This window comes from Ranitomeya imitator, chromosome 2, assembly GCF_032444005.1.
Source record: "Ranitomeya imitator isolate aRanImi1 chromosome 2, aRanImi1.pri, whole genome shotgun sequence".
NCBI classification, from domain to species: domain Eukaryota; kingdom Metazoa; phylum Chordata; class Amphibia; order Anura; family Dendrobatidae; genus Ranitomeya; species Ranitomeya imitator.
The window spans coordinates 400,624,480-400,652,175 of record NC_091283.1 but is presented as its reverse complement, the minus strand read 5'-3'; the positions used below and the strand labels follow the sequence as shown (position 1 = coordinate 400,652,175).

Here is a 27,696-nt window from a genome sequence, read left to right as displayed (position 1 = left end):
GTAGATGAAAATGGCCTTTTTAGTCAAAATTGATCCAATGTCCAATGCAGAATTGAAGAAAAGAATATTCTGCCTAGCCGGGAATAAATTAAAGATTGATGAAGCCATCACCCTGTAATTATATGATCATAGTAACAGGATGTACTGCGATACAATAACTACCAGTATCGTTAGTCCATGTTCCCACTTGCCAAAACACTTTCTACAGGAGTCTGCTCCAAAATATGCATTCTTGGTGCAGATATGAAGAGTCTTTTCAGGCTACCCAAAAAAAATTTAAAGGAAAAAAAAAAATGCACAACTTCCCTCCCCCCCACCCCCCAGTTGGCATCAGTTTTCATCAAATCACCTCCATTTTGCTTGAAATGTGAAGCACAGAGGATTTTCTACACCCCCCAAAAATGCAGTGTTTATGCTGTGTGGGATCATGGTCTAATAGTGCAAAGAAGACCTCACATCTCACATGGGTTTTATCATAACCAAGTCCTACTACGTTATGTTTTATCAAGCCAATACGTTGGTTTTAGACCGTAAAGAAAATAAATCTTAATAGGAAAAAAAATATATATATATAAATTAAATCTATCATGCATAGAGAAAATGGAAGACATGGGGAGTAAAGGCTTTCAACGGCTAGATTACCGACTCTCTAAGAATGATTGACAATGCAATGCTCTTGCAAAAATACTTTGGGATCTGATGTGTCCTTGATTTACCAAATTATGAACATACAAAGTCAAAGCCCAATCAAACCCAATGGTAGAAAGAATTAGAGAGAATACTCATCGAAAACATACCACAAATTGCATGAATGGTGCCAACTTTGTAGACCCCATTGTGTTACTGCAGTTAGTTGGCAGTCTGATTAAAATTTTCACAAAGTGATTAGATTGGATATGGCACTTCTAAATAACAAGGTAATTCACTTTTCGTTCTACTACCAAACCCTTTGACCTATGCTCTACCGCCCTATCAAGTCTTGAATACAGTAACAATCAATGCCCAAGTATCAGGAAGTGTAATGAAAACCAAGAACCCAAGGATTTCAATACCCGTAAACAAACACCAAGGTAATATTATTGTGCTTTCGGTTTTCTCAATATATAGATACACGACTGCATATGGAGCACCATTAGCGGATATGCAAGATGGAGATGGGAAAAACCCTTTTTGAGAGACCATAAAATTTGTCTGCAGATCATCTGTGCAAAAAGACGACAATATTGATTTTCAGTCTCTGGGGGGTCATGGTGTGATGGAATGTTAATACTATGGGCAATCAAGGAACCGCGTGGTTAGGCAGCTTAGTGAATTAATTGCTTAGGAATTACAAATAAATTATAATAAAATAGATCTCTGTACATTTATACAAACACACAGAAATGTGTTTACTTCAAATAAGTCTAGGACTGGTTGAGTGTCTTTTTTGTTCAGTCCCAGCCGAAGTCCTGGCCAGTCATTTGGTAGAACTTCATATTAAATGGCCGGTAGAACTCGCGCAATCTCTGCACGACTTCTGGGTGTATGTTGGGGTGAGTCCTGCCCTTGGTTTTGCCCAAACAGTGAGGTTTGCTGCTCCCCTCCGCCTTTTTTAGGCATGGAAACCCCTTAGTCTTGTTAAAATAAAAATGTTTGTCTGTGATGATTCGTTTAAGTCCCAGGAAATCCTGAACACGTCCCAGTTCTCCGGCAGGATCAGTGATCAGCCTCTCTCCGCTCACAAAGAGGATCTGGCTCATAGGGAAATACTGGAGCCAGTTCTCCAAGTGCTTGGCGTAGATGCCGATCTGGATGGCACTCCACGAGATGTCGATAAGACCCGTAGTCCTGTTTTTAAATGTCAAACTCTCAAATGTGGGGATGTCCGGCCTCTTGGACAACGTCTGGGTGTAATCAGATATAACGCGAGTTACCGGATCCCTCACCACCACAATCAGCTTAGCATCCTTCGACATGGCAGAGATCCGAGATGGAGCCTCCTTCGTCACAAAGTAACTGGGGGTCTTTTCCATGGTGATCTGACCGTCCAACGTCCTCGGCATCAACTCCCTACATAAAAAAAAAACAAAAACATCAGCATCACAAAAATAAAAGACAATTAGAAATCTTGATGTTATTTTTACGGTACATGTGCCTTCAGAGTATTATAATTGACAATGCTTGGGTGCAATTGCTTCTCTAGTGTGTTATGAGCATAGTAATTTTATTTTGAAGAGTTATTCGCCTTGGTGCTATCTAAAATTCAGATGAAGGGTTAATGCCGCCTGAAAGCCACAGCTCTGACAAATGGCATCTCGTTAGGCATCTTGAGCTAACACCCGGTTGAGTTATTTGTGTACCTTCAAGATGGATTGACCCACTTTGCTAATTAACCGCTGCAAGGAGGGGGAAAATGGTTTGTGGCTGTTTCCTCTTTCCTAAATAAGAGGATCGGAAAGAGGGGGGGGGGGGGGGGAGGGAAATAAGGACGTATAAACCTGGATGCACATTATCGTTGTTTCATTAGGCTCTTAGCTTTTGATGCATCAGGGGATCAGCCATTTTTTTGACCTGGAATAATCCCAAAATCAAATAGATATTGCCATCAATCATGAGGCTTAATTTGCTGCATGCCTTAGCGCTTATATTGGTAAATGTGGATTTAACAGAAAAGGCCACTTCAAATCGGGGTAGGCTGAACAACTTGTGAATGATCTGATCTTTTGGCTACCAATGATTTCCCAGGGTCAAAGTTTTTGATGCTCCACTTTATCACCTTTTTGATGTAATATGCAATAGAAATTAATTTGTCCAATAAAGGAGGACTTGGTACAACGACACATGGGTATAACGACATGTATTTCAAGGCTGACACATGACTTTTTGCCAAGGATATGCTGCTGGGTGCGAGGTAGATCAAGACCAGGATTAGCTCACTTTTTATTCCCCAATTCCATGCTACTTTTTCCCAGTAGCGGGTTTTTTTTTTGCGCGTAGGATGTGGATTGACCACAGATTTTGGATAAGAATCTGCACAAATGTCATGAATCGTGTCACTGATATGATGTTTTATTAGATGAATGTCAGACGTACTCAATGGATGACTATGCACATATATTTGGGGCAAAATAGCCAAATATGAATGAAAAAGGAAACCTTTAAGATTTTTACACATTAAATATGATTAAGGAAACCTATTAAACAGTACCTCGATCATATTTTTCAACTTATTCAAATGCTCCATCGACCCGCAGAAACACAGAGCACCACTTTATATATTATTACCAGAGTCGTTAAATAAAATGGAGATTTCAATGCTGTAATAAAACCTGAACAATGACAACTCCAGCAGCCTAAATGTTCCTCAATCTCCTCGATAAGCCATTTCTTTGTCCAATTACATCCTCTTTTTGTAACCAGCTTCCTTTGGATAATGGCAGTCAGCGCCACACAGAGCAGATTGCTAAATTACCTCAAATTACTGTAAACTCTCAGCAGATTGCAAACAAATTATTATGGAGGCCCAGCAAACGCAGATATTAACCTGCACCGCCTGATCTTGAATTTATGAGATGACATGATGGAATTGTAAAAAAATTTTGAAATTTCGTCGAAGAGAAGTAAGCACTGAAATCATTGTGTCGGTTACACTCCACTTGATGTATTCATGATAAGTATTAAAACCTAGGGACACATCGGGACTAGGCAAATTAGATTTCTGTCTAGGGATACCTCTATTTCTTTAAGAGATAAGCAACATTCTTCAGTCATTCTTTGCTGAATCTTAAACCGGCCATACACAAAGGATGGCACTGACACAAGTCAGCCGATCGGCTGTCCAATTGCCGTCTCGGTCAATTCCCCATACGCAAGAGCATGTATTCTCTGAGGAAGCAGTCATATATGTGGTTGAGGGACCACTGTGCCACGGTCCAGTGAAAGCGTGGATGGGCATAACTAAACGACCACCTGGTTCTTCACTAGGGCCCCTGATGGTGTGGTTAGACTTGAACCCAGGTGGACACCAGGTACTACTCCAGGACAGACCCCGAAGCTGTAGCAGCTGACCCTCAAAGTGGTATAGGGAAGCAGGGATGGACTTGGAGAGAGAAAACGGCCAGGAACTAAATAGCTGCAAGACAGATACACCACGGATGGTGAACAGAAACAGACTGAGCAGACATCAGGTACACAGGATGAACAGCATCAAAGAAACAGGTTCAGAATGGATGGGGGAGGGTAGCGGTATAGGTGCAGACAAGGTGACTCGGGATCAGGACTCGGTATAGGCAGGACGCAATCAGGAACAGGTTCAGGCTCAGACGCAGACAGGACGAACTGAAACAGGATCAGGGAGCACGCATACAGGGATCTTGCAACTAAGCACACTTCTAAAATTAAAAAGAGGCGAAGTTGCTAAAGAAACTCCCTATAAGGGAGTGTGCCTTAAATACATGTCTCCAGCCAATGGCTGAGAGACAACATTTTCAAACGTATGCTGCCTCTTTAACACGCCCTAAAAACATTCCCAAGAGACCTCTGTGCAGAGCGCAGGCTCTGGGAGGAAGACGATGCGGGGACAGCTTAGGGAGCACGCCGGTGTAAGTGTCAAAAGGAGGCAGCGAAATCGTGCAGGGGTGCCGAAGCTGTTCTAACAGAAGCAGTTGCCAAACATGTCTGTGGATTGCGATCAGCAACACAAAAAAAAAAATTCAAACACGCCAGATCACCATTCTATTACAACTACCAGTTGTCGGGTGCCCCATATACATAATAAAAAATTATGATCAAGGATGCTTTAACATTCTTTAATCAGCAAGTATACGTTCAGTTACAATTGTCTTAATAATCAAGACATTGGCCAACGTTGCATTAAAGGAGAAGCAAAATGGGGTAGGGGTTGACCTGGTGCCTCAACCAACCAAGTCCAAGACCTTGGAATGTATGTCTCAAGAAATTAAATGTCAACAGATACCCGCCTGGATGTCAACCTCCATGAGACACTATGAGCAGAATCTGACAGTATTATGAACTATATTTGGGGGACTATTCAGCAAGAAAAATTACTAGTGGGCTTTTTTTTTTTTATCTGTCAGAGGCACCATCAGGGGTTTTCATAGTAATAAAAGCACTTTATCTAGCTGCCAGCCAACGATTGGCCGAGCCATCATTCGGCCAACAGATATTTATCCCAACTCTCCAATACACAGAAGGGCTTGCTAAGCCAAGCGCTTCTGTGTTCTCTATTAGAGAGCCTCTAGCAGCTTATCTCCTCCCAACGATCACCACATGGGGGTCCCACATACACACTAGATTGTCGTCCGAACCCATTTACAGGAGGTCTAATTTGTATGAAGGCCTTAATAGTACAAGGACACTGTAGTCAATCCAGTTATTAGGTGATGGGGTCTGTAGACCTTTGCTGGTGTCCGTTGTGCGACTGAACCGCTGCTGCGTTTTCAATCATTTGCAGTTTAAATTTAAGAAGTAACTAACTACAATACATAACATTCATAAAATTGCCAAAAAGGAAAAACAAAACGTGGAGCTACATACAAGACGCTCATACAATAGGTTTCAATATGGAACACCCTTTACCATTATGTCGTCAGGAGTTTTAGCATAATGGAAAATCTAACCAAGGAAGACAATAGAAAAAAAAAAAAAAAGAATTATGTGCAAGCCCTTGAAGATCTTCTCATCATCCATCAGACTAATTACCCCAGATGTCCCGCTGTGTTTGTATTAGCTCACTAATTCACCGAGAGAGCCTGCTCAATCATAATGTGCCTGACACTTGATAACCAAAAGTAGGCGATATAGCAAAGACAAAAACACTATCGGCCCTTCCATGCGCCAAGATAACAAAGCCATAGACAATAATAAAGGACAAAGCAAAGTGTGAATCACCTTTCTCCGATACCAACAATGTATTGACATTTTCAGAGAAGCAGATATGAAATCACACTTGTCAACCATTCAACTTTTTTTTTTTACTTCCCAATCACCTATTGATTTTTGCATGTTCCTACCTTTGGTCAGATGGTCATGTGACCCTATATCCTATCATGTGACCCCAAAGTGACCCCATTCGGGACTACAATTCTGCCGACATTGACAGATCACGTCAGTAAATATATGGTTGCATGGCATGGTTAGGACTGCGCTGCTGAAACGAAGACCAATGTGATCAAGCCAGATTGCTGGATACGAAAGGGTAGATTTGGGTTTTGTCTACACAAGATGGAAATGTTATGTATTTTCCATCCAGATTTGTGCCAGGAAAAAAAAAATCTTAAAACATACTACCCAAGTCCATTTTCCTCAAATACATAAACTGTGCTGTGCACATATCTGGATTTGCAGTGCTCCAAAATTAAATGCCAAGTGGAACGCCGTTTCTCCTCACCCCAACGCACGTTTCGCTCGTGCTTCTTCCGAGCACTGGAAATCCAGGTAATATGTGCACGGCACAGTTTGCTATGCATTTACTGTGAGCATCACGATATGAAGTCTCAGTTTTAATATCTGCTAGCACTGTGCTTTATTGTTGATATGTTGTCCTTGTCAGCTTAACCATTGCAAATATGCACATGCACTTTAGCACTATATGGTACTATTACATTTGTTTGGCTACAAGGGTATATTTTCTATGTGAGTGGCTCCAATGAGGACCCTCATTTGCACATGCTGCATTTCATATATGTGTGACTATTAGGTTGATATTAAGGTGTTTTTTCCCTGCATAAGAACTTGTTCTTTGATTGTATTCCTCATATGTGAACCTTTCCATATATTGTGACCACATATCAGCCCAATCGGGAAACCTGTCAGATTGTGGACAGGATACATTTAGTTGTGCATAGATATGTACCTGTGTATTTATACTGCTCTATGCTGTCCTCTGTGTTCAGTAGTTTGAGGCACCTTTTTATGGTTAATATTATTGTTCTTGTTTGTGTGATTTATTTTAATTGAAATAAAGTTTTTTTTGTTTTAATTATTGTATATCTGTAAGCACTTCTTGATCGTTATGCAATGTATTACCCGTATGATCAGTATGGTTTTCTAGATAAAAAAAAAATAAAAAAATCTGTAGAAAATTTGAATACCGGGTATGTGGATGAGAATTCACACTTCATCGATATGCTGTGGATTTTTTTTTTTTCCACATTAAAAGTTTACCTACAGTGCTGATTTTACCAATTCCTGTTGCGTATTTCTACGATTTTCAGTATAACGGACTGAACTCCCCTTGTTAGCGGATTTTGCTGCCGATTCACCACCGATTTGCAGTGGATGAGCCAAGAAGGAACGTACATATAGAGCAGTCCTAGCCTTGGATGTTTAATGACGAATATTCGATTTCTCAATGGGCCGATCTATAAGGATATTTTGATTTTACAGTGAAATGCTGTAAAACAGGACCACAGTTGCAAGTTATAGATGTTGCAAGAAGGCAAATCCTTAGGTTTGATTAGGCAAGAAGTTAGCATGCGCCGTCTATAACTCAAATGCCACCATAATTTGGAGGTACTTTAAGGCTGCATTAGCAAGCGTCTAGCAGAGCGGTCAAGTATTTAACGACTCGCCATTCTGTATGGGTAAATTGTAATTTGCTAGCTTCTCTTCACCAATATATATGGGTCAGTTCTTGGCTTTTACAGAAAAGTACAATCCTTGGGGAAAACAGTATGAGCAGCATTGAACAATAAAGCCCAACTGTCCATCTATACAGAGGCTTTTAGAAGACTTAAAAGGCAGACATGTCAGATCCTGTGGGCACGAAGCAGGTTTTATTCTGTAGGGCAACAGGAGATTCCTGTCCCCCACAGATATGTTTTTTCAACTGTTGCTAGTTGTATTCACATAGGGTATAACCAATCGTTCCCCACCTCCCCATTCACCTCTACTACTTATCCAGACTGGCATGGGGCGGCCTTCAGTTTTCTACGCTGCTTACTCCCATACACAATTAACCTCTGCTACTTTCATTGAAAACCATTCGGCCTTCCATTCTTTTCCTTTTTACTATGGCAGTCACTCGCCTCTACACCCCCATCTGATGACTCCTTGATCCATTGTGTCCTTCCAAGAAGCCAGAACGGGATTGGGTAATCCCAAACCATGCAGTCACCCCCCACTGTTCATTTCAGTTCTCTGCGAACACTGTATGCTGACAAATGCATCCTTTAGTTTCTTGGAGAAAAGGATTCCTGCTCTTCCGAATGAAGTAGGATGGGAGCACTATCCCCCCATCTTCATGTAGAGCGACTGCCATCAAACCATAATGAGCGGTCAGAACAATAACCGCCCAATTAGAAACAAATGTTAAACCATTAGAGAAAATTGATTGCACATTCATCACGCTCATAAAATCTCCTGGAAATGAAGTCATTATAATACCCAACATTCCGAAATCATTTGATCGAAATATTGCAAAAATGGGTGGTCTGAGCGGTCCCACTTCCCCATCACCCCAAAGATGGGCCGACTACAAGACTATTTACAAACAGGTGTAAAGAACAATTGGGATAGTATAAGAGACACGGCATATTGAGAGTTTATTTGGTGCAATCCAAAATAGTGCAACATAATCCAACAATGATGTTTCAGTCTACCATCCAGACCTTCATCAAAAAGGTTGTGGATTTCAGAAGAGAAGAAGAATACACTAGTAGGTGCACTGTGGTATGCAACAATCGCAACCTTTCTGATGAAGGTCTGGGTGGTAGAAAGAAAAATGTTTTTGGCTTCTTAACCTTCAAACCGACAAGTGCCGAGCCTTTCATACTATTGCATTAAGGATTGGACCCCTACTCGGGAACCACCCCGACAGGGAGTTAAATATACCACATGTCACTAAAGAAAAACTTGGGTCACCCATTGCGTTCAGTTATCCTGCTTTCAGTAATTTTTGGGATATGAATTTTGTCTTTTCAGAAGATACAAATCAGATAACTATTGGTCAAAAATGAAAAATTTCAAATTGGGAAGTCCATTAATCCCTCCTTTTGTATGGAATAAGCTTTTTCTTGATCACCGCTGCGGATAACCGCATCAGTTAATAAACCTCACATTATAGTCAAGTTCTTCACGCTACAGTAGAAACTTTTGACCTTAGAGGATGTAAAAAAAAAACAAAAAAACAAAAAAAAACTATAGCGATAGATTAGGCCCCTTTCACACATCAGTTTTTTGCCATCAGTCACAATCCGTTGGCTCAACGGTTCAGTCACAGATTGTGAAAGACTGATGCTACGGATTCGTTTTTTGACGGATCCGACTAGCGGATCTGGCTAAATCGGAGCATGCTCAGTTAAAAAAACGGAATCCGTCGCCGGATTCCATCATTTGATGGATCTGGCGCCCATAGGCTTCCATTTGAGCAAACGACGGACGGCAACACTGTCTGTTTTTTCGATGTACACAAAACGCTACTTTGTTCGTTGTCTCCAGCCACCGAACAAAATTTGATGCATACGGCAAACAACGGATGAAATGTGAGGCTATCCGCCGCTAATACAAGTCTATGAGAGAAAAAAACCCGGATCTGGCGGCATCAGTCGCCGGATCAGTCTTTCAAAATTCGACGGATTGTGACTGATAGCAAAAAACTGATGTGTGAAAGGGGACTTACCAAGAACACTGAAGGAGACTTAAAAGCCCAAAAGAAACAAACACTAGTGATTAGTCCCTAATCAAGTAAAAACGACAGACATGAGAGAACAAGAACGTGTATGATCTACATGTATGCACATGTCAACACTCCAAAAATGTAACATCCAAATAAAAAGTTTGGAGTACAAGAAACTTTGGCAACAATCACCCTGTGTCCTGAAATGCTCATGCATGTTTTTTAGTTAGAGGGAAGGGGGCTGATGCCAGGCTCCATGGGTAACAGTTCTGGCTAATTACAAGTCTGGCATATAATAAGAGGCTGTGTGTGCGCGCGTCCCGATTTCTTAGAGAACAAGCTTCAGACACACAAAATACAGACTTGTCAAGCAATTCCCCTCTGATTTTGTTTGGATGGGGGTAGAGCGCCCCTGAATTACAGGCAGTTTAGCTAATTATTTTGTTTATTTTTATTTTCTGTGTGTACGCGTCAGCAAGTCACTGCACGCAAGCTCTAGGATGGCCGTTAGGGAGCGCGTTCTTTAGTTCACGGTATTTTTCCAATTTGGCAAGTAGACATCATTGCTGGATTGTATGGTCATGACTGGGTGAAAAGAGAATTTGTAAATCCCATCCCGATGTATGACAAAACCGAGCATCTGATATGGAATTGGCTACGCAAACATGTTAAATCATAGCTAACCAGCTGTTTTATGGACACAAGGGGATGCATACATACTGTAAAAGTATTCAACTTGGCCCTACAAAAAAAAATAAAAAATTTGGAAAAAAAGATTCCAAACTTTTTCCAAGACTATAAACTACAAGTGTGTTTTTGAAAGGGGGAGGAAGCACTTAAGTTATATTAGCAAAGGAATGCACATCCGGTCAGACTTTTTCCAGAATGTAACAGATTACTACTAATGATGAGTGAACGTGCTCGGATAAGGCGTTCTCAGTGCACACTCGAGTGCCAACAGTGACTTTGGCGTGCTCGAATATTATCTTAGAGTCCTTGCGATTGCATGTTTCGCAGTTGTTCACTAGCCGAAACATGTGCTGGGATTGCTTAACAAACAGGCAATCCCCCATGTGTTGAGGCTGTCCATCAGCTGCGAGATATGCAGCCGCAAAGACTCGAGCATTTTTCAAGCACGCCGAAGAAACTCGGTTAGCACCCAGCATGCTCTGAAAACACCTTATGCAAGCATGTTCTCTCATCACTAATTACTACTTTAACCAAATCATGGATGACAACTCTAAGCCGATGTTTTAAAGTATTGGAATAAAGAAGTTTTTTAAACCGGTGAGTGCCATCCGTTCATTTCAATCCGTTCCTTTCAATTTTTGCAACTCTAAGCTTTAGATTCTAACTATTCCGATGGCTATGATATCAATGCAAATTTTTAAGATATAGACCACCAGTTCATGCAATGAGAACATAAATCCATGAACCTATCAAGTTATATTTGTGAACACTCGTGGAATCAATTCTCCCCAATTCACCTTAACTGATACATAGTGAACCACTTTACAAATTATCGGTAGAATGCTTTTTATACTTGTAACTTTCTAATCTGTAATATGGATTTGATCCTCAACATATGCCCCTGTATCTGTTTCTTCCTTCTTATAACATGCCACACCATCAATGGAGAATTCTTAAAATTCACAAGAGTGACCGAATGCTGAAAATATCAGTAGTAATGGCCTGAAGCTATTTGGTTTGCACTGCGAAGTGATCTGTACTCCATTAGGATAATGCCACTATACACCTTTTGGAGTAATCCTTCAAAGTCCATGTAATTATGTCCTCTGGTGTAGCCTTTGCCCTCTAATCACAGTACAGATTGATATCCGCTCTTGCATCGGGTACCAGGCACAACCCTTTAATTAGTAGGTCTGAAATAATAGGACCTGTAATTTGTTTAACATTCGCTTGGCTCAGGAGGTGAAGTTGGACCAACAGTGGTCGCTGTAAGGAAAATATAGACACATACAGGTCACCATTTCCATTAACCTCCACTGTGTCACTGGCTAACGCAGTCGGGTTTCTACGATTAAGCTGTATAGACGCCAACCTAAACCATAGCCAACATCCGAGGATGTATTAGCTATAACCCAGGCAGTGCAAGCCTAATGATAGCAAATGTGTGGCTAGGTTGTACAAAAAAACCAAAGTTCCTTCTAAGACAGAATAACTCCTTGTAGGACTGGTTGGTGACAACCCACCCAGCTGCCATTACAGCTTCCACACTGAGTGTTGCCAAGATATCTCATAAGTGACAGCTAAATGTATAGATACCGGAACGAAGAATGGAGGAAAAATACATTCAGAAGTGTAGGAAAGTTAGGAGACAGCCCTCGTGGGAGTTGTAATGGATGTTATTACACTGTGTTCCAAATTATTATGCAAATTGGATTTAAGTGTTATAAAGATTTAATTGTTTTGTTTTTCAAATAAACTTGTGGATGGTATTGTGTCTCAGGGCTCAATAGATAACTAAAATCAATCTGAAACACATGTGATAATTTAGTTTTCCAGGTGATTCTAATTAAAGGAAAACTACTTAAAAATGATGTTCCACATTATTAAGCAGGCCAAAGGTTTCAAGCAATATGAGAAATAAAAAGGATCTCTCTGCTGCTGAAAAGCGTTGAAAAGTGCAATGCCTTGGACAAGGTATAAAAAAATTAGATACTTCACAAAAACCTTGTGATCATCATACTGTGAAGAGATCTGTGACTGAAACAGAGCACAGACAGAGTTCATGCAGATAAAGGCATAATGAGGAAGGTTTCTGCCAGACAAATTCAATGGATTAAGAGAGCAGCTGCCAAAATACCATTACAAAGCAGCAAACAGTTATTTAAAGCTGCTGGTGCCTCTGGAGTCCCTCGAACCTCAAGGTGTATGATCCTTCAAAGGCTTGCTGTGGTGCATAAACCTACTATTTGGCCACCCCTAAACAGTGTTCATGAGCAGAAACTGTTGCAGTGGGCCCAGACATACATGAAGACTAATTTTCAAACAGTCTTGTTTACTGATGAGTGTCGAGCAACCCTGGATGGTCCAGATGGATGGCGTAGTGGATGGTTGGTGGATGGCCACCATGACGCAACAAGGCTGCGACGTCAGCAAGGAGGTGGAGAAATCATGTTTTGGGCTGGAATCATGGGGAAACAGCTGGTGGGGCCTTTTAAGGTTCCTGAAGATGTGAAAATGACCTCTGTAAAGTAAATAGCGTTTCTGACTGACAACTTTCTAAAAGCAGAAACGTGCCTTCAGGAGCAAAATCATCTTCATGCATGACAATGCACCATCTCATGCTGCAAAAGATACCTCTGAGTCATTGGCTGCTATGGGCATAAAAGGAGATAAACTCATGGTGTGGCCACCATCTTCCCCTGACCTCAACCCTATAGAAAACCTTTGGAGTATCATCCAGCACAAGATCTATGAGGGTGGGAGGCAGTTCACATCAAAACAGCAGCTCTGGGAGGCTATTCTGATTTCATGCAAAGACGTACAAGCAGAAACTCTCCAAAAACTCAAGAATGCAAGAATTGTGAAGGTGATATCAAAGAAGGGTTCCTATGTTAACATGTAACTTGGCCTATTAGAATGTTTTGGAGTTAAATAGCTTTTTTGTTCAGTGAATGTGACCTCCTAATGCTGCAAATTCCACAAATGAGCATTTTCAGTTCTTTAAAACATATCAAATGTTTAGAAATTCTACTGTGCCTAATTTGGAACAGTGCATTTTGAGTTTTTATTCATTTTGGAGATTATACTGTTATCATTGGGAGGTTTCTTCAATAAAATTTGATGTATACTCTAACGGGTGATGACTTTTATTAGACTGACTCATTTGCACCGACCATTTAGGAAAATCCGAGAAAAAATGTCATCTGCATAATAATTTGGAACATAGTGTATGAGGAAACCAATATTAAGATCACATGACCAAAGCAAACCTATAGTCCTTCATTTTGGGATAAGCCCTGACAAATGCAGCAGCCCCCCCAAAATTTTTTTTTTATAGAAGCGTATGTAATGATGTATAAGTATAAAAGTAGTAGAGGCCAAGGATTGGGTGTCAATATGAAGACCCCATGGTGAGATTGTCCCGCACAGCAAATGTTTCCAAGCTATGACTGGCCTCCCCAGTTGGGACATTATTCGATGACTGAATGAATGAAACATTTTTACGACAGGCGTGATCTTCGCCTGATCCCAATGTGGGAATCTTGGTCACGAGCGTTGAAATATCAAAGCCACCTTCCGAGAACCACTCACAAAATGTTCCAGGCTTTATGGACAGTTCAACGACACAACAGGTGAGGGGATGAGGAAGGCAGTGTCCAGTAATCTGAGCCGGACAGACAATATGCTCCCTCTTTTTATATAATACTCAATGGGGCAAAAGGCCTTCCTTGGATGCCCCCCTTCCGAACTCCCTCCCCACTATCCTATGAAACATGGATTATAGATGCCATCTATAGATCAGCCATATATATACCATATATAGATCAGCCTCCTGTGTGGACCAAGCTTATGTTTGTTATCAAACTCCCACCACCTCAAAAAAAATAAAAATAAAATAATCTCCTTTTTGGTGTCTAGTGTTTAGGAAGTTCATTATTTTATATATGGAAAGGTTTTTATGTTAAGAAAAAAAAATTACAAGAACCAGTTTAACAGTTTAGAAACGCTTTTTTAAAACTATTTTATTTGGAAATGTCCACGACGTCTTCCAAAATTGTTCCTGCTACCCAAGAAACTAGAATATGTTAGTGTTATGACCTAAAAAAAAAAAAATTCTATTCTCTGGAGATTATCAGATTAGATTATTTGAAAGGCAAACAAGTGACTGGCAATTAAAGTGGCGGCCGACTGACAGTTTGACATTTGTTTTAATTTAGCTGTCTTCTTAAGCATTTAAAGGGGAAAAAGAAATACTTTCATATTTTTTAAAGCCACTGTTTAACCGAGGAGTCTTAGTGTAAGCAAAGCCGTCATTGCCTATGAGGTCATGGATAATGGATCTCAATTGCGAAATTAGTAGGGTAATGCGATCTAGAGGATTTCCCCGGTTCAAGGAAGACAACTAAAATACATGTCTAGAAAAGAGAAAATACGAAAATTTGTGTTGCATAATATATATATATCTATATAGAATATGAATAAAGTATTAAAACTTTTTCTGCAGTTTAAAATAGTGTATATTGCTTTTCTTCTGTCATGTTAAACTTAAGAATTTCAAGTGGAAACCTTAGAGATATTAGAAGCAAAACGTTGATGGAGGGGGCGAGAGAAATTAAAAAAAATAAAAAATGCTTTTGGAGAAATTATACATATACATTTTGTAACTTGGGTCAATCGTGTTAAACATGAGAAAAAGTTGTCATTACTTGTTAGTTAAATTAGTTTAAACTTTTTTAAAACTTATTTGACACCTCCTATGACTACTATACATTTATTTTTTTTATTTTGACACCTCCTATGACTACTATGCATTTTTTTTTTTTTGCCGAGATCGGAATTAAAAAAAGAAATTCTGGACAAGTTTTATGTTCTAAACAGGACAAAATATAGAAAATATATAATCAACTGCAACGCACGGTCTAATATATTCTGAGAAGAGCAATCTGTCATTCTTTATACATGGAGCGCGCTAGTACTACCAGGATGGAAAAATAATCATTTTGGCAAGTTGACGAATGAAAAATTGAGCATAAAATCCTTATGGATTTAGTATTTCCCTTTCTACTAAAGAGTCTTTTCTATTATTTTAAGACAATGTTGATTTTTCTAGGTAAACCGGGAAAAGGCGAAAAACAAAGAATTGTAAAAGTTTTTGGAAAATCTAAACAAACCCTAAAGGATAGTTGAAATGTGGAATTTATTTAAATTGAAGAAAATGTGGCGGTGGATATTTTTTATTTTTTCGGTAAACCTCACGGTCATTTGTTTAAGGAGAATCAAGAATTTTTTTTTTGGCACTCTAGGAAAAATTTCCATCCAAAATAAATGTTAAAAAGGGAAATAGGAAAAAAAAAAAGTTAACTTTTGTATAGTAAAGAAAATAGTAACTCAAAGTTGAAATGATTTGGTTGGTTACAGATGCAATTGGCAGAGTGTGATGAGCATCAGTCTGGTTAATGAAAGCGTTCTGGATACATTTTGAGGCCAATATAAACCTGAATAAATTAGAAAATTAAAGACTGAAAAAAAACAAATAGAATATTTTTCTTCTTTCTGCAGCTATAACTGGAGGTTGAGATCGCCTACTCTTTGGCCACAATTTGTTTTACAGATTTATAAAGTAACCTGTTGCATAAAGAGATGGAATTATAGGTCTCAAATGACTTTGTGTTAAAGGTCTTGGTCACCAACAACCTTTATCGGTGACTTAAATGAGCTGCCTGTCATTAGAAAACCATGGCTGCCTTCTTCCAACACCATCTACAAGGTAATAAATACTGAATTAGGCAGAATTGCAATTTTATAGACCGCAAGGCGCTGATGTTTGGAAGAAGGCAGCCATTTTGTTCTAATGCAGTACAACTCAAGTAAGCCTGGCCTCTTCCATTGTGAATAATGAATGGATAGAGATATATATATATATATATCTAGGAGTTAGAAGTTTCCTCATATCGAAAAAATATAAAGTAGGGAGAGAAAAAAAATATATAAAGGCTTCAATCCCCAACAACCTGAAGGATAGCCATTTGTAGGCTCAACAAAGAAGAACCCAGTTTCTACAGAATTGATGACTCTAGACTGTACTTGCAACAGAGGAACTCCCAATTATCCAAAAGATCACTTCTTTGATAAGACCACATCCTTATCGAGACCAAATCTTCTGTGTTAGATTTTCAGTTCCATCACATTCTATACATACTGGCCATCTTTTTTGAGAAGACCAAAAAAAAAAAAAAAGAAAATCATCTCAAAAGAGGTTTCACTTAATTTGATGGAATCTCATCACCAAGTTGTCCAAACTCGTTGGCACGAGAGGTGTCGATCAACCATTCACCCAAACTCCACTTCTGATGGAACATCTAAATAATGTCAAACCAAACATGCATGATAATACCAGAGCCTAGGAGTAATAACTGTTGGTCTATTGATTTTATGGCTCTAACATCTATGACCTATCCCATTATGAACAAGTTTATAATATGGGCTGACTATTTTTTAAAGGGGTAAGAGCATAAAAAAAAATAAAAAATGGTAGATCTCAGCATGCTGAATAGATCCCACCAGTTCTTGTTAACTTTACAGATGTGATATACAGCCAATCATTAGCCTCAGTGGCCTCATACCCTACATACAGGCATTGCAGATGAAGTCGGTGAAAGGCTGCAGCAGTCATGTGGATTTATGGCACGTGATTGCTGCAGCAAAGTAGAAAAGACTGCCTGTGAAGGGATTTCACATCGGAAAGGATTTTTTTTTTTTTATGTGCCCCAGCTATCACAATTTTTGGACAACCCCTTTTAAGATTAAACATGTCATCTGGGTAGGTTTATAATCCTCTGATATTCTGGGTGATATCCCCAATATGAGGCAGTAATACCACAAATTATCGCCACATTGCTCAAGAATTTCAACCCCCTATCATTAACAGTTCTCTTCTTCACCGTCCGGTGGGACATTTGCCTTCTCCACAGATGACGTTCTCATACCTTCGTTAAATTCTAGTTCTTTTACTTCTGCCAGTAAATGAGGGCCAAAAACATTTTTTTAAAACTTGTTTTAGAAATTTTTCTACCATTGGATCACTTTTTCCTTGAGTCTCCAAAGACACATGAACTTTTTTGGAAGGATTGGTCATTCTTAATAATCATCTTGGCTTTAGTGTACATCTAACACATGTACAAGCAATTGATTCCGACCTATGAAAATTTGATTAATTCACGGTTACAGATTTGCTTCAACTTGATCTTCGTCTTAATTTAAACCTGCAAGATGGAGCAATGGGCCAAAGGGGACAATAATGGGGAGGCAGATTGCCCCATGTAGAGGCCGATACAACTCTGGCTCTAAGGACTTTTATCATAAAATATTTTATCTGCTCAGGATTGGTAGCAACACAAAACATAGTATTACCGTAACCTAAGATCTGAGTTAACGCTTTAAACGCTGCACATACAATACTTTTCTCAAGTTTTCTTAGTGACGAGAGGGAACAACTTTTGGTAACTTTATACCAGAATTTACCACAATCAAAAGAGTCAATAATATGAAATCATTTGCACATTAGTGGAAGTTCTTGAACTTTTCTGGGTGGTATCTCAGCATGACCTTTTAAACTCTTTATACTATACTGTAAAGGGAACATGACGTTCCTTTCTGTTCACAAAACATTTGATGGAATTAATGTTACTCATTAGCCATATTTCCCAATGCCCAAATGGATCTTATAGAACTGATAAGAGACCTAGGAAACCAGAAAAAACACAATTTCGACAACACTTTTTTTGGAATTGTAGACATGGAGTTCCATATCTGTCGAAAAGCCACTCAGCCTTCGTAGTGCATGGTCTGTTTTCTCCGGCTATCGAACAGGACACTTTTTTTTACAAAGATTTTACCCCAACAGAAGCATAATGTCATTTTTCGAAATAGTGGTGTGTCTATAACCAGCACTGATTCCTTTGTGGAAGAAACTGCATCTACTGCAGAAGAGAGCCTGCTTCCAGTACATCTACCCCATCCATATGGATCACCTATAACAGGATCCATCATTAATGACCTCCCTGCTGTGCTGTGATAGGAGGACGAGCAGCTGTCAGCCCCTGTCACCTGAGCCTGGAGATTATACAGCTTGTTACACAGTTCCTTTATGTTACGGATGACTGGTCGGCCGCCGCTGGCAGCACAGAGGTTAAAATGCTGGATTCCTTGTGTGATTTATCAAGACCGCCATTCATAACCATGGGCCTCACCGAGCTCGCAGTGGTAAAAGTGCAACAATCCAGGCAGAACTTAACTCCATCCATCCATCCATATCTAATATATATATATATATATATATATATATATATATATATATATATATATATATATATATATATATATATATTAGTTAGTATACTAAGTGAAAATATAGAAAAGCATAAAATCATCATCAATACAAATTAGATCAATCTAAAGTTTGTTAGTTAAATAGTAACTCATCCACGGTACCAAAATCTACAGCCTTTTTTTCCGAACACACTACCCATCTAAACAAGGTTGTGCAGGCTTCTAAAAGAAAATATATAAAAAAGAAGTTAAAAAAAACCCCAAAAAACTTTAACATTTTTATACATGTTTTTGCTGTTAATATAATAGTTTTTTTTAGAGCAAAGTGTTGATACGAAGAGAGACAAAAGTAAAGAATAGACCGTTCGCCCCTTGCACCGAAAACTCCATGTATGACTTCATCCCAAAGGACACTTTTGTGTGGCCGAAATACAGAAGAGGTGCAAATCTTTCTTTTATACCTTTTTTCCCCCCTTTCTTTAGCCTCCACTACTGGGTTGGCTTACACATATTGAGTAATATGTGGAGACATTTCGGCTTGTTCTGCACTGAACGTCTGTACATCCCGCCACTCAATACGGAGAATTATAGATTATTTTTATATAATACTTTTGGATTCTCTTTATAGGGTAGAACTCCGCAGCCTCTTAAAAGCAACAAAGACGAACTAAGCAATTTATTTTTATTTTATGTCAATTTTCGACTCCTAAAAAATCCTTCCGTCCCAGCAGAAAATGTGTTTTGTTATTTACTTGAAAGGGTTTAGAGTTTCATATTGTCTTTTTTTTTCCCATAAAGGGAGTGGGCAAAAAAAAAAAAAAAAAAAGTTTTCAATGAATGAGTACAAAGATTGAGTGCAAAGGGCAGAACAAAAACATTATTATGACAAAGAACCTTCCCAAGGCATTTTTTTTGTGTGTGGTAATGAATGTTCACATCCGTGTCGTAACAAGTCTGTATCTTTTTTTTTCTTTCCCCTCTTCTTCTTTTGAAGACAGATTAAAGAAGAGAAACTGGTAGTGAAAAAAAAACAAAAAAAACCAGATAAATATTAATGTCCTACTTTACATATTGGAGATGATACTTGAACGTATCAACGTGATCGCTGTCAGGAGGAGAAGTTCAAAAGCGGATGTTGTGGGAGTAGAAGGATGTTTGCACATCGTGAGGGCTCATTATTAGGGGGGATGGCTTGTGAAAAAAAAACCTTCAAACGAGGAAACATTAAAAGATCAAAAAAGGAAGAGAGGCAAAATATCGGGAATAAAGAAAAAAAAATTATAAATATAATCTGTATATAAACAAAATATAAATATATATATATATATATATATATATATATATATATATTATAAAAATGAATGCAAAATATATCAATCTAAAAATATATGAATTAAAATATATTTAAAAATATAGACAAAATAGACATTTTTTAAAGATTTTTCTTCATTTCTTATACAATATTCTTTTTTTCTTTCAGGGAGCCGCATTTACGTGGCTAGAATAAATAATGTGACTGGGGTTATGTAACAAGTAATAAAAGGTTGGGCATCCTGAGAATATCTGTCCGACAGGGACCTGCAATACTCTCTAGTCCTCGACAGGGATCACTACAACTCTGTACATCAAACAGTTGAGCGCAGGAGCTGTAACTGCGCTGTTCAGACAGGTGAACCCAAGAGGGACAGAAGGACGACCAAACCGTGCTCCACCGAAGAAGACAAGTCCGACCAAAACAGCAAGAACTTACTATAAGCCAGCAATAAAAGCAATTAAAGACGCATTGCTAAAATATTCTATTTTTCAATTTAATAAAAAAAAAAAATCATAATACAAAGCTGATTTTTTTTCCTTCATTTTTTCTATTTGTAAATTGCAGAAATTCAGTTCCCGGCTGCTCTGTGACCTCAGATGTGGGGCTCAGTGTATAAGGGCCACTCTACATCTATAACGTGGGGCTCAGTATATAAGGGTCACTCTACATCTATAACGTGGGGCTCAGTATATAAGGGTCACTCTACATCTATAACGCGGGGCTCAGTGTATAAGGGCCACTCTACATCTATAACGCGGGGCTCAGTATATAAGGGTCACTCTACATCTATAACGCGGGGCTCAGTATATAAGGGTCACTCTACATCTATAACATGAGGCTCAGTATATAAGGGTCAGTCTACATCTATAACGTGGGGCTCAGTATATAAGGGCCACTCTACCTCTATAACATGAGGCTCAGTATATAAGGGCCACTCTACCTCTATAACGTGGGGCTCAGTATATAAGGGTCAGTCTACATCTATAACGTGAGGCTCAGTATATAAGGGTCAGTCTACATCTATAACGTGGGGCTCAGTATATAAGGGCCACTCTACCTCTATAACATGAGGCTCAGTATATAAGGGCCACTCTACATCTATAACGCGGGGCTCAGTATATAAGGGTCACTCTACATCTATAACATGAGGCTCAGTATATAAGGGTCAGTCTACATCTATAACGTGGGGCTCAGTATATAAGGGCCACTCTACCTCTATAACATGAGGCTCAGTATATAAGGGCCACTCTACATCTATAACGTGGGGCTCAGTATATAAGGGTCAGTCTACATCTATAACGTGGGGCTCAGTATATAAGGGTCACTCTACATCTATAACATGAGGCTCAGTATATAAGGGTCAGTCTACATCTATAACGCGGGGCTCAGTATATAAGGGTCAGTCTACATCTATAACGCGGGGCTCAGTATATAAGGGTCACTCTACATCTATAACATGAGGCTCAGTATATAAGGGTCACTCTACATCTATAACATGAGGCTCAGTATATAAGGGTCAGTCTACATCTATAACGCGGGGCTCAGTATATAAGGGCCACTCTACATCTATAACGCGGGGCTCAGTATATAAGGGTCACTCTACATCTATAACATGAGGCTCAGTATATAAGGGTCACTCTACATCTATAACATGAGGCTCAGTATATAAGGGTCAGTCTACATCTATAACGCGGGGCTCAGTATATAAGGGTCAGTCTACATCTATAACATGAGGCTCAGTATATAAGGGTCAGTCTACATCTATAACGCGGGGCTCAGTATATAAGGGTCAGTCTACATCTATAACGTGGGGCTCAGTATATAAGGGCCACTCTACCTCTATAACATGAGGCTCAGTATATAAGGGTCAGTCTACATCTATAACGCGGGGCTCAGTATATAAGGGTCAGTCTACATCTATAACGCGGGGCTCAGTATATAAGGGCCACTCTACCTCTATAACATGAGGCTCAGTATATAAGGGCCAGTCTACATCTATAACATGAGGCTCAGTATATAAGGGTCAGTCTACATCTATAACGTGGGGCTCAGTATATAAGGGCCACTCTACATCTATAACATAAGGCTCAGTATATAAGGGTCAGTCTACCTCTATAATGCGGGGCTCAGTATATAAGGGTCACTACATCTATAACGCGGGGCTCAGTATATAAGGGTCAGTCTACCTCTATAATGCGGGGCTCAGTATATAAGGGTCACTACATCTATAACGCGGGGCTCAGTATATAAGGGCCACTCTACCTCTATAACATGAGGCTCAGTATATAAGGGTCAGTCTACCTCTATAACGCGGGGCTCAGTATATAAGGGTCAGTCTACATCTATAACGTGGGGCTCAGTATATAAGGGCCACTCTACCTCTATAACATGAGGCTCAGTATATAAGGGTCAGTCTACATCTATAACGCGGGGCTCAGTATATAAGGGCCACATATGTGTATATATATATATATATATATATATATATATATATATATATATATATATATATATATATATATATATATATATATATATCGGAGGAGAGAAAAAAAAAGTCAATCGTTATTGTTGCCCAATTTCAGACCTACAGACCTCCCTCTCAATCAATCCTTTGCCCCCAATAATCAGGACAGCAGCCCCGGTTTTACATCCAGGTACCCAATATCTGACGTGCTTCATCTCCAGAATAATGGAGGCACTTGGTGAATTTTTGTGGAGAAGCTTCAGGCACTAAAAAAAAGGTATGTAAACCCCCAAATCAAGAATAATTGGGCTGTGCGGCTCAGTGAGAAATCACAAAGCGGACCCCCAGCCTGCATCCTGAAGAAGGGGGTCCAAGAGGAAGAAGAAGGCTTCTCTCACCATTATTTTTTTAAAGAAAAATCTAAGTAACCCATTCATCTAATGGGTGTAGAAACTCTGCAACATCAAAAACTCATTGTGTGAACGTAGCCTTAGGGTCGTACATGGAACCCCCCCTGTAACGCCGGGGTCCAGGCTGCGGAGGGGGCTGGGCTGATTCATTAATAGATTAGTCTCATTTTCCCAATAGGAATTTTTTATTAGTTTTTTAGAAGGTCAAATGCTCCAAGATCTCTAGGACCACTGGGTATATATATTATATGTGTGTGGGGGGTCTCACACTATATATATATATATTTATATGTGTGTGGGGGGTCTCACCTGTACCAGTCCAGTCCCTTGTCATAGTTCCTATCGAAGAAGTGGGGCTCAGCCCCCACAGCCCTGATGTCAGGGTGGACCCTCAGGAACTCCAGCAGGGCCCGGGTGCCCCCTTTCTTCACCCCGATGATGATGGCCTGGGGCAGCTTCTTGCTCCCGGAGCCGTTGGAGAAGCTGCTGATGGAGCCCGGCGGGTCCTCCGCCGCCACAGCCGGGGGTCGGAGCAGCAGCTGGGACAGGACTCCGGGGGGCGCCGCGGCGCAGGAGCCGGCGCAGGAGTAGAACATGTAGAGGCAGAGGAAGAGCATGGTGCACACCGGCAGCAGGAGGCGTCTTCTCAGGTGGGACGCGGGGCTGGCATCCATGGGGACATCATTCAGCAGGCAGGCGGCTCACTCCTCCCTCAGCGGCATCCTGCCCTCCGCGCCCAGCACAATCCAGAGGCAGCGCATCCTCCGCCCGCGGTACCGCTGCGGCATCCAGCAGCCCCATAGAGCGGCACCAGGTATCTCCGCACCCCGCCTGCAGCTCCTGCGCTCTACTGCCGGCTACCAGCCGCGGACTGCGAGCCATGGCCAGGGGGGAGGGCTCCGCCCCGGAGAGGCAGCGTGCTCGCCCAATCACACGCCGGCAGGCTATGCTAATTAGCCATTTGTTGATAAAGGGCAGCCAATAGGAGGCGACTCCCTGCAGGCTGATTGGTGGCCGATTCTATATAAACCCTGGTGAAGGGATGCTGGGCTCAGTCAGATGCTGCAGGGAGCATTGGAGAGAGGATGAGGCTCCGCGGGCGGCGCTGAGTGCTGGTGCTGTCCAGCAGGGCATTGTGCACACAGTGCTGGATTTTTCAGGCTTTCTTTTTCCGCAATACAAAAAAAAAAAAAATCGGAACGTTTTATTTTTGAATCTGATAAATGGGAGTCAGAAGGATAATGATGACTAGAAGAGGCAGTGGAGCCCCCCATGTGTACAGTGCATGGTGTGTGTGATTATAGTGGAGCCCCCCCATGTGTACAGTGCATGGTGTGTGTGATTATAGTGGAGCCCCCCATGTGTACAGTGCATGGTGTGTGTGATTATAGTGGAGCCCCCCATGTGTACAGTGCATGGTGTGTGTGATTATAGTGGAGCCCCCCCATGTGTACAGTGCATGGTGTGTGTGATTATAGTGGAGCCCCCCCATGTGTACAGTGCATGGTGTGTGTGATTATAGTGGAGCCCCCCATGTGTACAGTGCATGGTGTGTGTGATTATAGTGGAGCCCCCCATGTGTACAGTGCATGGTGTGTGTGATTATAGTGGAGCCCCCCATGTGTACAGTGCATGCTGTGTGTGATTATAGTGGAGCCCCCCATGTGTACAGTGCATGGTGTGTGTGATTATAGTGGAGCCCCCCCATGTGTACAGTGCATGGTGTGTGTGATTATAGTGGAGCCCCCCATGTGTACAGTGCATGGTGTGTGTGATTATAGTGGAGCCCCCCATGTGTACAGTGCATGGTGTGTGTGATTATAGTGGAGCCCCCCATGTGTACAGTGCATGGTGTGTGTGATTATAGTGGAGCCCCCCATGTGTACAGTGCATGGTGTGTGTGATTATAGTGGAGCCCCCCATGTGTACAGTGCATGGTGTGTGTGATTATAGTGGAGCCCCCATGTGTACAGTGCATGGTGTGTGCAGTTATAGCAGAGCCCCCCATGTGTACAGTGCATGGTATGTGTGATTATAGTGGAGCCCCCCATGTGTACAGTGCATGGTGTGTGTGCTTATAGTGGAGCCCCCATGTGTACAGTGCATGGTGTGTGTGCTTATAGTGGAGCCCCCCATGTGTACAGTGCATGGTGTGTGTGCTTATAGTGGAGCCCCCATGTGTACAGTGCATGGTGTGTGTGCTTATAGTGGAGCCCCCCATGTGTACAGTGCATGGTGTGTGTGATTATAGTGGAGCCCCCCATGTGTACAGTGCATGGCGTGTGTGATTATAGTGGAGCCCCCCATGTGTACAATGCATGGTGTGTGCAGTTATAGCAGAGCCCCCCATGTGTACAGTGCATGGTGTGTGCAGTTATAGCGGAGCCCCCCATGTGTACAGTGCATGGTGTGTGCAGTTATAGCAGAGCCCCCCATGTGTACAGTGCATGGAGTGTGCAGCTATAGTTGAGCCCCCCATGTGTACAGTGCATGGAGTGTGCAGCTATAGTGGAGCCCCCCATGTGTACAGTGCATGGTGTGTGCAGTTATAGCGGAGCCCCCCATGTGTACAGTGCATGGTGTGTGCAGTTATAGCGGAGCCCCCCATGTGTACAGTGCATGGTGTGTGCAGTTATAGCGGAGCCCCCCATGTGTACAGTGCATGGTCTGTGCAGTTATAGTGGAGCCCCCCATGTGTACAGTGCATGCTGTGTGCAGTTATAGCGGAGCCCCCCATGTGTACAGTGCATGGAGTGTGTAGTTATAGCAGAGCCCCCCATGTGTACAGTGCATGGAGTGTGCAGCTATAGTGGAGCCCCCCATGTGTACAGTGCACGCACCCCCTAGCTGTATCAGCGGCCACAGCCTCACAAGCTATAGCGGAGCCCCCCATGTGTACAGTGCATGGTCTGTGTAGTTATAGCGGAGCCCCCCATGTGTACAGTGCATGGTCTGTGCAGTTATAGCGGAGCCCCCCATGTGTACAGTGCATGGTGTGTGCAGCTATAGTGGAGCCCCCCATGTGTACAGTGCATGGAGTGTGCAGCTATAGCGGAGCCCCCCATGTGTACAGTGCAAGGTGTGTGCAGTTATAGCGGAGCCCCCCATGTGTACAGTGCATAGAGTGTGCAGTTATAGCGGAGCCCCCCATGTGTACAGTGCACGGTCTGTGCAGCTATAGCGGAGCCCCCCATGTGTACAGTGCACGGTCTGTGCAGTTATAGCAGAGCCCCCCATGTGTACAGTGCAAGGTGTGTGCAGTTATAGTGGAGCCCCCCATGTGTACAGTGCACGCTCTGTGTAGTTATAGTGGAGCTCCCCATGTGTACAGTGCACGGTCTGTGCAGTTATAGCAGAGCCCCCCATGTGTACAGTGCAAGGTGTGTGCAGTTATAGTGGAGCCCCCCATGTGTACAGTGCATGGTGCGTGCAGTTATAGTGGAGCCCCCCATGTGTACAGTGCAAGGTGTGTGCAGTTATAGTGGAGCCCCCCATGTGTACAGTGCACGCTCTCTGTAGTTATAGCAGAGCCCCTCATGTGTACAGTGCATGGGGTGTGCAGTTATAGTGGAGCCCCCCATGTGTACAGTGCACGCTCTGTGCAGTTATAGTGGAGCCCCCCATGTGTACAGTGCACGCTCTGTGTAGTTATAGTGGAGCCCCCCATGTGTGCAGTGCACGCTTTGTGCTGTAGGTGAATGTCGGGCATTTGTATGTACACTGGGGCTGAATTACTCCATGTAATAACTGACTTCAGGGTCTTGTGTGTATGGGGGGGGGGGGGGGGGGCTCAGCGCCGGATCAATATGCAGGGGCCTTGTTGTTCTTGTCTCTTTGAAGAGCTCTGGGGGTGGCGGAGAGCAGCTGCCGGCACTGAAGATCGATGGCTTTACAAATGTGGAATTATTTATCCTAAATGTCCATTCAGTTCTGACAAGTTCAATATGCTGCACGGAAGAGGCAGGGGCTCAACTTCTACAAGATGTGGTGAGCATCGAGCGCTCAGTGTCAGGAGGGGGCAATACAGGGAGGATAATAATATCATTACATCAGAGAAATGCATAAATGCAGGTGTCTGCCCCCCATTCTATATATTACTGCGTATAACAAGCAGATGTCCCTCACCTAGAAAGTTCTCTGCCCCGTGTGTCCAGAAACAGACTTCCTGGAGAGAAGATAAGCATGGTTTATGCCCAGCTTTACCTTAGATCTCTTTTTACACAGCAGATTGTGTATATTAATCAGTAGCATTGACTGTGCTTCCTCCTCCGGACCAAGGGCACATGTGATCTCTGCATGTAGGGAAGGAGCAAGAGCTGTTATTAGAAACCCAATCAGCCCTGCTACTTTGTTGGCTATCCACAGATTTTCAATGATATTCAGATCAGGGGACTGTAAGGGCCATTCTAAAACCTTCAGCTAGCGCCTTTTGAGGTAGTCTATTGTGGATTTTGACGTGTGTTTAGGATCATTATCCACTTATAGAAGCCATCCTATTTTCAACTTCAGCTTTTTACAGATGGTGTTATGTTAACATCAAGAATTAGTTGAATCCTTTTTCCCTCTACCTTTGAAATGTTCCCTGTGTCATTGGCTGCAACACAACCCCAAATCATAATTCATCCACCCGCATACTTATTGTTTGGCGAGATGTTCTTGTCCTTAAATTGTACCATTTTTCTCCACACATACCTTTTGTCATTGTGGCCAAAGGGTTCTATTTTAACCTTGCTTATTTCCAAAATGCATCAGTCTTGTTTAGATTATTTTTTGCATACTTCTGATGTTGAGTTTCATGGTGAGGATGCAGGAGAGGTTTTCTTCTGATGACTCTTCCATGAAGGTCCTATTTGTGCAGGTGTCTCTGAAC

At 41.5% G+C, this 27,696-nt stretch overlaps 1 protein-coding gene across 1 annotated transcript; it reads right to left on the bottom strand.

The window, feature by feature from the left end:
* Window positions 1-503: 503 nt before the first annotated feature.
* On the bottom strand, window positions 504-23,668 carry LOC138664161 (heparan sulfate glucosamine 3-O-sulfotransferase 3B1-like). The gene is made up of 2 exons (XM_069750615.1): window positions 23,136-23,668; window positions 504-2,049 (listed from the first exon to the last, which is right to left on the bottom strand). The coding sequence occupies exons 1-2, from the start codon at window positions 23,498-23,500 to the stop codon at window positions 1,431-1,433; spliced, it is 984 nt and encodes a 327-aa protein (XP_069606716.1). The 5' UTR covers window positions 23,501-23,668; the 3' UTR covers window positions 504-1,430.
* Window positions 23,669-27,696: the final 4,028 nt, after the last annotated feature.

What these genes read in the sequence shown, in the direction of transcription:
- LOC138664161 (XM_069750615.1), bottom strand. Translation starts at nt 23,500, where the DNA reads ATGGATGCCAGCCCCGCGTCCCACCTGAGAAGACGCCTCCTGCTGCCG. An exon ending in AAGGGACTGGACTGGTACAG is followed by an intron (nt 2,050 to 23,135) that starts GTGAGACCCCCC and finishes TTTTTTATGTAG; the next exon opens with GGAGTTGATGCCGAGGACGT.